General features: G+C 34.2%; 1 protein-coding gene across 2 annotated transcripts in view; it reads right to left on the reverse strand.

The window, feature by feature from the left end:
- The window catches only part of STXBP5L (syntaxin binding protein 5L), a 336,858-nt gene that overhangs the window by 141,217 nt on the left and 182,501 nt on the right, over positions 1-13,140 (reverse strand). For both annotated transcript variants that reach the window (XM_055316232.1, XM_055316231.1), the window contains exons 12-13: positions 6,826-6,973; positions 5,928-5,995 (exon numbers count right to left, since the gene is read on the reverse strand). In XM_055316232.1, coding sequence (XP_055172207.1) covers positions 5,928-5,995; positions 6,826-6,973 — 216 coding nt within the window. The remainder of the gene's footprint in view (positions 1-5,927; positions 5,996-6,825; positions 6,974-13,140) is intronic.

Below are 13,140 nucleotides of genomic sequence, written 5' to 3' on the forward strand. Positions count from 1 at the left end.
AGTATGGTCATCCCTGCTCTCTTTTGGATAGCATTTGCACAGAATATATCCATCCTTCCACTTTCAGCCTATATATGTTATACCTGAAGTGAATTTCTGAAGACAGAATAGAGTTGAATCTTTTTTGTTTTTTAATATATGCAACCACTTGATTTGGGAAATTTAATCCATTTACATTTAAAGACCTTACTGACAAGGAAGTATTTACTATTGCCATTTTAAAATTGTTTATCATGTATTTATTTTGTCCCACATTTTCTCTCTTCCTGCGTTTCTGTGTGTTTCATTGACTTTTTATAGTGACATGCTTTGATTCTGTTCTTATTTTCTTTTGTGTGTATTCTATTGACATTTTCTTTGTCATAACCATGTATATTATATAAAAGATTTTATAGTTACACCCATCTATTTTAAAGTGGTAACAAGTTAACTTCATTTGCATTTAAAAAACTCCACTCCTTTACAACTGTCCTTTGTTACCAATGTCACAAATTACATCTTTTTACATTTTATAACTATTAATATAGTTTTATATAGTTTATCATTTTATTTTTTATCATAAGTGTACTCTTTAATCCTCAGATCATATTTTACCCATCTGGTAATGATCCATTTGTTTTCTGTAGCTAAGAGTCTGTTTCTTGATTTGTCTCTTTTTTTCTTTTTTTTAAATTCCACATATAAATGAACTCAATAGTATTTGTTCTTCTCTGACTTATTTCATTTAGCATTTTACTCTCTAACTCTATCCATGTTGTTGCAAATGGCAAGATTTCATTATTTTTTATGGCTGAGTAATAGTCCACACACTACATCTTCTCTATCCAGTCATCTATCAATGGACACTTGAGCTGCTTCTATAGTTTGGCTATTCTAAAGAATGCTGCAAAAAACACAGGGATACATGTATCCCTTCAATTAATATTTTGGTATTTTGGGGGTAAACACCCAGTACTGCAATTATTGGATCATAGGGTAGTTCTATTTTTAATTTTTTGAGGAACTGCCATACTGTTTTCCAGAGTGGCTTCACTAGTTAGCATTTCCACCAACAGTATAAGAGGGTTCGTTTTTCTCCACATCCTTGTCAACACTTTTTCTTTGTTGTTGATTTTAGTAATCCTGACAAGGTGTGAGGTACTATGTCTTTGTAGTTTTGATCTGTATTTCTCCAATGCTGAGAGATGTCGAGCATCTTTTCATGTGTCTGTTGGTCATCTGTATGTCTTCAGCCCATTTTTAATTGCATTATTTGTTTTGGGGACCTGGAGTTGCACCAGTTCTTTATATACTAACCCTTTCTCAGATATGTCATTTGCAAATACCTTTTCCCATTCTGTAGCTTGCCTTTTAGTTTTATTGATTGTTTCTTTCACCATGCAGAAGCTTTTTATGTTGATATAATCCAAATAGTTTATTTTTTACTTTGTCCCTCAGGAGACATATCTAGAAAATTTTACTATGCCTGATGTCAGACAGATTATTCCTGTGCTCTCTTCAAGGATTTTTATGGTCTCAGGTCTCACATTTAGGTATTTAATCTATTTTAAGTTTATTTTTTGTGAATGGTGAAAAGTAGTCCAGGATCATTCTTTTGTATCTGGATGTCTAGTTTTCCCAATTTGTTGAAGAGAGTGTCTTTTTCCCATTTTATATTCATTTTTCCTTCATTGAAGATTAATTGACCAAATAATTGTGGGTTTATTTCTGTTTTTAAATTTTTTTTGGTCATTGTTGCTCTATCCCATTGCTCTATGTATCTATTTTTTATGCCAGTACCATACTGTATTAGTTAGTACCACTTTATAATGTGACTTGAAATCTAGAGTTGTGACACTTTGTTTGTTTTTGTTTTTTTCTTTTTTGTTGTTGTTTTTGTTTTTCAAGATTCCTTCGGGTATTTGAGGTCTTTTGTGGTTCCACACAAATTTTAGGATTGTTTTTACTACCTCGTGAAAAATGATGTTATTTTGATAAGGATTGCATTAAATCTGTAAATTGCTTTGGGTAGTATAGATGTTTTAATAATAATTGCTCTTTCAATCCATGAGCATGGAATGTCCTTCCATTTCTTTGTGCCATCCTGAATCTCTCATCAGTGTTTTATACTTTTCAGGATATAGGTCTTTTATCTCTTTGGTTGTTTTTGATGCAGTGATATATGGGATTGTTTTCTTAATTTCACTTTCTGCTGCTTCATCATTAGTATATAGGAATGCAAAAATTTCTGTACTTTGATGTTGTACCCTGGGACTTTACTGAATTCATTTATCAGTTCTCTGTATAGTATCATGGCACCTACTAATAGTGAGTTTTATTTCTTCCTTGCCAATATGGAAAATGCCTTTTATTTTTTGATGTTGCTTAATTGCTGTGGCTAGGACTTCCAATACTATATTGAATAAAATAAAAGTGGTCAGAGTGGACATCCTTGTCTTGTTCCTGATCTTAGGGAAAAAGCTTTCAGTTTTTTACCATTATAATGTCAGGAATGGATTTTTCAAATAAGGCCTTTATTATGTTGAAGTTTGTTCTCTCTAGACCTACTTTGGGGATTTTTATTGTGAATGGATGCTGTACTTTGTCAAATGTTTTGCATCTACTGAAATGTTCACATGATTTTAATCCTCTCTCTTATTGATGTAGTTTTATATAATTTTTTAAAAATGCCTTTATCTTCTAAATTCCTTTATCTTCTAAATTCTAAACCTGAATTTAAAGTTATTTATATAGTACCACTATATTGTTACAGGATTTTTTGTCTATATATTTTCTTATACTTTCATTTTGCTGTCTAACATTCATTCATTTTGACTTGAAGGACTCCCTTTAGCAGTTCTAGTAAGGCAGGTGTATTGGTGATAAACATTCTCAGCTTTTAGCTCGGAAGGTCTTTATTTCTCTTTTATTTTTAAAGTAGTTTTCCAGATACAGTATTCAAACCTGCCTTTTTTTTTCTTCTTCTTGCATTTTGAATATATCAACCTGCTCCCTTCAATTCCAGAGTGTTTCTGCTGAGAAATCTACTGAATCTTGTGGGAGTTTCCATATACATGATGAATAGCTTTTCTGTTGCTGCTTTCAAGATTATTTCTTTGTGTTTGCTCATTTAATTATGATCTATCTCAATGTAGGCCTCTTTAAGTTCACCTTCGTTGGAGTATTTGGGGGTTCTGAATGTGTATGTTCATTTACTTAGATTTGGGAAGTTTTCAGTCATAATAAAATTTTTCAATTCAGTACTTTCCTCCAAAATATCTTTTTAGTTCTTTTTTGTAGTAGTTCTTTATTAATATTCTCATTTTATTCATTTATCATTTTCCTGATTTTATTTAGTTGTCTATCTTTGTACTCTTAGAGTGCATTGAACTTCTTTAAGACAGTTCTTCTGAAATGTGTGGGAAATATCAGAAAGGGAGACAGAACATAAAGACTTCTAACTCTGGGAAATGAACTAGGGGTGGTGGAGGGGGAGGAGGGCGGGGGGTGGGGGTGAATGGGTGACGGGCACTGAGGGGGACACTTGACGGGATGAGCACTGGGTGTTATTCTGTATGTTGGTAAACTGAACACCAATAAAAGTTAATTTATTAAAAAAAAAGACAGTTCTTCTGAACTGTCAGGTAATTCACAGATATCAATTTCTTTGGGGTCAGCTTTTGGAGGTGTTTTTTGTTCCTTGATTGGGCCATATTTTACTATTTTTTTGTGTTTTTTGTTATTTCTTGTTATTTTGAATTTAGCATTAGAGCTATCTTTTATGAATAGATTTTGTACAGGAGAAGACCTTCACCAATCAGTCCAGGTAGCAGAGATCCTGGGGACTTCTCAAACTTTTAATGAGGATGTGTCTTCTTTGGGTTTGTGTGTATAATTTCCTAATTAGAGAGGTTTCTGGTTTCTTTATCTTGATGGCTTGCAGTCTTTTGCTCCCTTTACTGTCTGCTGGCAGTACTGCAATTTTTTTTGGTGCTTCAACAAACCACTAAACTCTTTTATTCTCTGCCTCCAGGCATCCATGTTTCATCAGTACTCTAGATTCTGTCTTGCCTGAATTAGTCATTTAGGGATTCCCCCCAGAAAAGGAGGAACACTGAATGTATATTCCACTTCTCTACTTTCTTCCTGAACGTGAGCTGTAATAATTTGGAGGAAGAGCAGACACAGTTGAGATGAAATGAGATGGCTGTGGCTATTCTAGGCTTTCATCCTGGCTGGGGTACTATGATTTCCTAACTAATTTCTGGAATTTTCATTAAGTAGTTTTTTTTTTTTTTTTAACATATCTTGTTGTTACATCTAGGCTATTTATTCTAACATCTTACAGATGTCACTCTCCATTGATTATTTTATGGAGTATTTTCCCATTGTTTCTCTCCTGGCTATCTGTTATATTTGAAGTATATTGTAAATAGCATATAGTTAGGTCATGTTTTTAATCCACTATGCCAATTTGTGCATTTGAAGTGGTATATTTAGACTATTTATATTTAATGGAATCATAGATATGTTAGGGCTTCAGTCTGTCTGGTTTGGGTTTTTTTCCCACTCTTTTCCCCTGACTTCCTATAGGTTATTTCAATTATTTAATGCATGCATTTTACGTGCCAATAATGTCTTTTAGTGTATCTTTTCACATATTTTTAATGGTTATTAAAACATTAAAAATATGTGAACATATTAAACATTATGTTTAAATTAACTTAACATAATTTAATTAATGTTAATGTGAACATTAAACATATTAAAACATTAAAACTTTTTAAAACATTATATATTTATAACTTGTCACTGTCTTCTGGTATCATACTACCATTTTGAGGTAAGTGTAAAAACCTGCTCCCTTCACTTTACTTTATCCTCTCCCATTTGTAATTGCCTTAAATATTTCCTCTAGGATATTTTTGTTAGGTATAAAATTCTGGATTACCAATTGTTTTATTGCAGCACTTCAAACAGATCAGATTTTCTTCTGGCTTCCATGGTTTTTGATGAGAAATCCACTGTCATCCAATTGGTTTTGCACTATCAGTAAAGCATCATTTCTCTCTTGTTGACTATGATGTATCTTGTAGATTACTTGTTCATTCAGCTTCTGGAATCTATAGGATCATGTTTATTGCCAAATTTGGGGAGTTTTCAGCTATTATTCCTCATGTAATTTTTCAGTCTTGTTCTTTCTTCTTTCCATCCTCACTGGACTTGCAGTGGCCCAAGAAGAGGAAAATGTGTGGTTCCTCGTACCACTGGGCAGTGGTTGATTATGGTTGCCCACATGATCTCCTCTAACACCATAGGTGATGGGTTTCATTACCACCCAGAAGGGCTAGAAAGTTCCCTATTCAGCTCTTGCTCAATGTCAGAAACTGATGCTCCCTCTGCTTGAGTGGGTTGTTGTAGGGCATAGTTTTTTTTCTGGTGGTTAGAGAGATTAATTTCTAACAATTTTCTGTCTTGATAGGTTGCCCCTTACTTCATCATTTGGCTAGAGAGTGCTAGTTTTGTTGGGCTTTTTTATTGTTTTGTCTGTGCCCATTGGCAGTTGCCAGCTTCCTCAGCTCCAATTCTGGGATATATGAAGCAAAAAGAAAACCCAGGACATTTACCACCATATCATTTCTTGAGTGTTGGGGGCTCTAAACACCTTCACTTCTCTCCATCTTTTCCAGTCATCTTATGTTTGTTTAATATATAATACCCAGGGCTTTGGGTAGTACTATAGGAAAAAGTATATTTATTATGTATCTCATAAACAGAGGCCCTTATAATCTTTTAAATGTCATCTATATCTGTTGTTATGTCTCTAATTTCATTCCTAATATTAGAGCATGAAGTCAGTTGCTATAGGAAGTAGTGCTATTTCTGGTATTGTCTAGAACATCTTTTTGCTGATGAATTGATAAAGTCACAAATCACATCCCACTTACCCAGTAATAATAATTTCTGGATATGTTTGTGTTCCAAGGTTCCACGCTCCTCCACTGATGGGCCACTCCTAAATAGATTATCCAGGAAGAATTTATGAGTTTTATTTTTAAAATTTAAATGGCATAAAAATTTTAAATAAAAACATTTTAAAATACAGAAAAAGATTCACTTTACAAAGAAATAGTTGTATATTAACAAGGATGAAGTGTATGCTATCTTTTAATTCTTTAATTGAACAATCCCAAATGTACAATTCCATCTCATTAAAATATAAATTTTTATATAAATGATAATATATATTCAAAGTACTTTAAAAGTATTTTAATCATACAGATACAGTGTTGCTACATTTGCAACATAGCCTGTGTGCTACCAAAATATCATAGTTCTGTTAACACAGAATACTATGTAAATTGTACCCCCAGAGTTGCCCATTCCAACAGCCTTGTGCAAATACAAATCATAGTCTATTACTGTTTTAAGTATTTGAATCCTGTAGTTAAATACAAAAAAATGGAATTAATTTAGATAGTTATTTAATAAATGACTTTGTTAATTATGCCTTGTTAACCACTGAATAAGAAATAATTAACTGAAAAGAGTTGACTCATGAATTTTGTAAACCATACTCCTTGTCCTAAAATAATTAAAAACTACACTCGTTTATATACTTAGTATATAAATATGTATGAGAAATAAGTATATCTCATTATATAAGCATATACTAAGTATATAAGAAATTTATATTCTTGCAGATTTAAGGCTATATAGTATTTAGAAATTTTAAATTCCACAAGTTATGTCTTTTATGGAGACCAGCTTATGACCTCAAAAGAATTTAGTTCAAGTCTTCTTATAGGGAAGGTCAGAAAAGAACAGGAAATTTGTTACTTTTACCTTATTACTGTATCCTTGTTTTTTATGCTTGACTCCTATAGAGTAGAGTACTAGAATCAGATCTGGTGGGCAATCAGCAAAGTATGCTGTGCATGTAACTGGTGATTCATGAATGTCCATGGGATATGGATTTTCAAAGATTGGAAAACTAACAGATGAAGACAATATATTAGTATATTTTTCAAAGAGAAAAAATGAAATAACTTTTATAACAAATCCTAGCATCTTCTAAGTATTTCACTTAATTATCATAAAATATCATAAATAAATAAATATCATAAAAATATAAATAAGGATCACGTGAACAAGAATGGTCTTTTAAGAATATTTATCTATAAAGCAGAATATGAATACTAGTAGAATTTTACTTGAATAAATTCATTGTCTTTTCTGTAATTCTAAAATTCCACAGTGACACCACTTTGCTAATATGGAGAGAATGAATTATATCAAATTGAAAATGTATTCATTAAATTGACTTCGTCAATGTATTAAAGCATGTCAGGTGTTTTATCTATGTACAATTTCATGTAAATATTTACATAATAGAAATGTTAAAATATCTTAGTAATTTTGACATGTGTTTCCTAGTGAGGTAATACACAGGCAAGTATTTGTGATTTTTTGGTAGGTGTAATTGAAAGATGAGTTTGCTGTGTGTATGATTACATATGTTTCAGATAATTTCCTATGTAAACTTAACTAGAGAACATAATGGGAATACAGACTTATGCATGCAGTAAATTTCATATCCTCAGGCTCACTATAATATTTAAAATGAGTATCAGTATAGAACCACATTAAGAATTCTTATAGTTATAATATATTGTGCACTTCTTAGGTACCAGATGTAACAGGTACTGTAGTAGAGGGCACTGAATATTAGTCTACGCTGCATATGTTCTAGATCCATAAGTTCATGTTACTTAATAAGGTCTTTTTCCCCTGAGGGTTTAAGGTCTAGTAAAATAATTTTTCCCTAATTATTAGGAACTTACTTAAAACTTAGTCCAATCTCTGGAGAGTATGATGTGTATGTGTGTGTATTGGCAAGGATTTTCTTACTTGCCTTCCATTTGAAATGCTGCAGATTTATATTTCAGATAAGAATAGTAGTGTGTGTGTGTGTGTATGTATATAAAAGAATAGTAGTATATACAAAATCAGGTGGAAAGGAGCACATTATATTTAATAAATGATATATCTGATAGTGTCCAAAATAAAGAAATTATGCAAAACCCCAAAAATTAATAGTACAATTAAAAAATGGGCTGAAGATCTGAAGACATTTTTTCCAAAGAAAGCATACAGATGGCCAAGAGGCACATGAAAAGATGTTTGACATCATTCATTATCAGGGTAACACAAATCAAAGCTACAATGACTTATCACTTGTCAGATTGGCTAAAATCAACAACAGAAGAAACAATAGGTGTTGGCGAGGATGCAGAGAAAGGATGCAGAGAAAGCTTCTTACTACTGTTAGTGGGAATGCAAACTGGTACAGCTATTTGAGAAAACAGTATGGAGGTTCCTCAAAAAGTTAGAATTATCCAATGATCCAACAATTGCACTGCTAGGTATTTATTTCAAGAATATAAAAATACTAATTCAAAGAGACACATGAACCCCAGTACTTATAGTAGCATTATCTACAATAGCCTAACTATGGAAGCAGCCTAAATGTCCATTGACCGAGGAACGGACAAAGATGATATGATATAGTATATACACGATGGAATATTAATCAGTAATAAAAAGAATGAAATCTTGCCATTTGCAATGACATGGATAGAATAATGCTAAGAGACATAAGTCAGTCAGATAAAGACAAATACCATCTGATTTCACTCAAATGTAAGAATTTGAGCATAGGTAAAGAAAGAGAGGCAAGTAAGAAATGGACGGTAAACTATCAAGAACAAACAATAGTTATCAAAGGGGAGGTGGGTGAAGGAATGGATTAAATAGATGATGGAAATAAAGGAGTTCACTTGTGATGAACAATGAGCATTGTATGGAAGTGTTAAATCACTATATTGTACACCTGAAACTAATATTACACTATATGTTAACTGGAATTTAAATAAAAACTTTAAAGTACTACCTGGACCCAGAAATAAATTTAATTAAATTAGAGAGATAGCAAGTAGGTTAAAATATATGGATCAAAGGTTCTCTATTTCAGGGTAAAAATCAAACATTTCTGGGCACCTGGGTGGCTCAGTGGTTGAGCGTCACCTTTGGCTCACGCCTTTTTTTTTTTTCCACTATGAAAATGGTGGCGTCTGCACAGCATGTGACATCCAGACAGGAAAAAGAGTGAGTGCACACAGAAACATGGCTATCAGAGAACAGGTTGTGAGCGAATAGAGTTCACACAGCTTTCACGCGCTTTACCAGGTATCAGCTCAAGGCCACCTCCTCCTCGAACTCCCCCTCCTCCTTGGCCGTAGCATCCTGGTACTGCTGGTACTTGGACACCAGAGTGTTCAAGAGCCAGGATCAAGTGCCGCATCCAGCTTTCTGCATGGAGCCTGCTTCTCCTCCCTCTTCCTATGTCTCTGCCTCTCTCTGTGTGTCTCATGAGTAATAAATAAAATCTTAAAAAAAAATCAAACATTTCTGAGATTGATGAATTAGAAGTAAAATAAATTAATCACCTTAATGACTGCATCTACAACTAGGGATTTGATAACAGCAAGAGGTTACAATGGTAGACTTTTGACAAGGTAAACAATATCATGAAAATGGGCGAAATTAGTGTATTGGCAAAGAAAAAGATAGCTAAGTAAAAAATAACTAATAATGTATTATAAGAATTTAGATAGGGAGATGTAAGCAAAGATATAAATCCAAGGAATCAAGAAGAAGAAAAACTTGTAAGCCCTAATGCATGGTTTCATATAAACAATTAAATGGAAAAAAGGGGGGAAGGGAAGAAGAATTTAATTTGAAAAGTACAAAATTGCAATATAATAACATGAAACATGGTTAGAAAGGAACTATTTGAAAGGAAAGAGAATATGTTAAATTTCTTGTAATAGACAATGAAATGAGAATGTCACATAGATTTTAAAACATGGTGTTGCCAAAGATGAAATGTTAAATAAAAAGCAAAATGTCAATTCAAATACTTAATAATGAAAACCATAAGAATAAATGTATATACTGAAAACAGTGAGTATTAAAGGTATAGTGGGTCTTGAAAGCTATTAGCCAATTAGATAAGATATAAGAAGGCAAGAAATATGGCCCAGAACAAAGAATACCACTAAGAATAGAAGAGTACATTTTAACAAAACCAATATTAGAACTTAGAGGAAGAGACATAAATCCATACATGTATACAAAATTTAATCAAGTTTAATGTTGATTAAAATAGAATAGCTAGGCAGAATCAGTGATGATGATCTTATGGCCCTAATCCGATATCCCTTTCAAAAAACTAAAATATACTATAAACGAGCATAAAGAATAACTTTGGCTCTGACTTTTTTGGTATAGATTTGTTTATTTGAGAGAGAGAGAGCATGGTGAGGAGGTGCAGAGGGAAAGAATGTCCAATAGACGCCCCGCTGAGTGAAGAGCCCAAAGGGGGCTCAATCCCACAACCCTGAAATCATGACCTGAGCTGAAATCAAGAGTCGGACATTTAATCAACTAGGCCACCCAGGGTCCCTGTCCCTAACATTTTTAAATGACACAGAAAGTAGCACTCAGGCTGTAAGTTATGCAACAAAAATTTACTAAGAACCTACTCCATATGCAGAAAAAGCTCCTCCTCCATGATACCTACAGTCTAGTAGAGAATCTTTAAAGCAGTAATAAACAAAAAAATTTATCTGTTTCAGAGTTATGAAGGAGAGTAGCATGGGAAATATGAGAGTCTGTGACGGTATTTGAAAAAATTACATAGGTAATGAAAAATTTTAATGAGGAAATGATATCTGAGCTGAGTTTCTTACAGAAAAGATGTTAATGAGAAGAAAAAGGAAGGGAAAATCAATAATATAGAGGTGACAGAATGTACAAAACTTCTGCATGGGCTTAGAGTATAGAATGATGGAAAAATCAGAAACAGAGTAGGAGGATCCTGAGCTCACTTTGTCCCATGGACATACCAAGATAACAACTACATCTGTGCAACTAACTCTGAAAATGATCTAATAAAGACTGGCAGAATAGACTTTCCATAGTTAATTGTAGAGAAGAGGCCATTCTTGAATAAGAGGGGCAGAGATATGTTGAGAACCAAACCCCTGGTAATACTAAACACAAATGAAGGGGATACCAAAAGCATGGGGAAGGAAGATTAGATCCCATATAAGACATCCCAGGCACTGGAGTTCCACTCTGGGAAGAAGAATCTCCATTTACACAGGGCTTTAAGAACCAGTGGAGCTTAACTCAGGAAAGCCAGAGGGAAATAGGAAACTGAATCTCTGCCCTTAAAGATCCAGCATAATAAACAACCCCAAATGAGACACAGCATAGAAGCAGTAGTTTGAAATTTTACTAATCTCAGAATGTACATGGAGAGGCAGAGATCTTCAGGGTTTTCTCCAAGAACAAATGTTAGTGGATGTCTTTTTTCTTCCCATCCTCCAGCCTAGATAGCTGGACACTTGCAAACCAGCCCTAACACTCTCCACCTATCTTACTAGCACTGTGTGCCATACCCCATCCAACCCACCTGCCTCTGCAGATATCCCTACAAAGCAGCTCCTACCAATTACATCCTACAATCTTCCCTGGTAGGGATCAGTGCCACTCTAAAATGACTCCTGCCCTGGAGAGAGGAAGAGATAACTCCACACAGCAGCATACCTACAATTCCAGCAACTAAGCCTTTTAGCAGCTATGCAGAGAGAGAGAGAGAAAGAAAGAGCGCCCTACTGGTCAGTATGCCCACAGTTATGGTAAAGAGGCTGACTGCAAATACCTAATCTAGTTCCTGGCCCCACCCATCAATAAAAGCCTCTGTGGACCAAACAGAGAGAAAGCCCTGCCATTGGCTGTGCCTCTGCAGAGGTTAATTGTAGACAGCTAGCCTTACTGCTGCCCCACCCGGCTACAAGCCCACAGAGACTGTAGGCCTCTCAGCAGCACAAGGACCAAACCCTATCCAGTGCACTCAAAGCAGGCAAAGTGGATCATTGCAGCTGACTAGGCTGAGGGAAGATGCTGCTCAGCCACAAACTAGGGTGCACACAGCCCCTAGAGATTACACCCAAGGAGTACCTAGCTCTAGTGACTAGGGGTAATATCACTAAAGGGCACCACAGGACTGCTTCTTCCATACAAGGGTGCTATTTTCAAGACCAGGTGATATAACTGACCTTCCTAACAGAGTAAAACAAGCATAGAGTTAGACAAAATGAGACAGAACAAAATGAAAGAACAGAATCACAGCAAAAGACCTAAGCAAAGCAAAGAGAAAAGCAGTATGCCTGATAAAAATGCAAAGTGATGGTTATAAAGATACTCACTGGACTTCAGAAGAGAATGGATGAATTTAGTGAGAACTTCAATAAAGAGATAGAAAATATAAAACAGATCAAGGCAGAGATGAAAAATTCAATAACCAAAATAAAAACACACAAGAGGGAATAAACAGCATACTAGGGTAGGCAGAAGAATGGACAAGTAATCTGGAAGACAGGATATTGGAAAGCAAGCAACCAATCAAGAATAATAAAAAATGAGAATACGTTAAGGGAACTCAGTGACATCATCAAGAGTATTAACATCATATTATAGGGATCCCAAAAGAAAAGAGGAGGCATTACAACTTATTTGAAGAAATAATAGCTAAAAACTTCCCTAATCTGGGGAAGGAAACAGACATCTAGGTACAGGAATCACAGAGAGCCCCTAACAATATTAAACCAAAAATGTCCACACCAAGATATGTAATAATTAAAATGGCAAAAAGTAATGATGGTATTTTAAAAGCAGCAAAAGGGGAAAAAAGTTACATAAAGCGAAATCCAATAGGCTATCAGCTGATTTTTCAGCAGAAATTTTTTAGACCAGAAGAGAGTGGCATGATATAGTAAAAAAACATGCAACCAAAATACTCTATCCAGTTAAATTACCATTCAGAACAGGAGAGTAAAAAGTTTCCCAAACAAAAGTTAAAAGAGGTCATTACCACTAAACCAGCCTTATAATAAATGTTAAAGGGAATTCTTTGAGTGGAAAGAAAAGTCCATAACTAGAAGAAAATTATGAAAGGGAGAAAGTTCATGGATGAAAGTAAACATTTAATGAAGGTAGTAGATTAATCACTTATAAAGCCATTATGGAGGT

This window comes from Nyctereutes procyonoides, unplaced genomic scaffold, assembly GCF_905146905.1.
Source record: "Nyctereutes procyonoides isolate TBG_1078 unplaced genomic scaffold, NYPRO_anot_genome, whole genome shotgun sequence".
Lineage (NCBI taxonomy): Eukaryota > Metazoa > Chordata > Mammalia > Carnivora > Canidae > Nyctereutes > Nyctereutes procyonoides.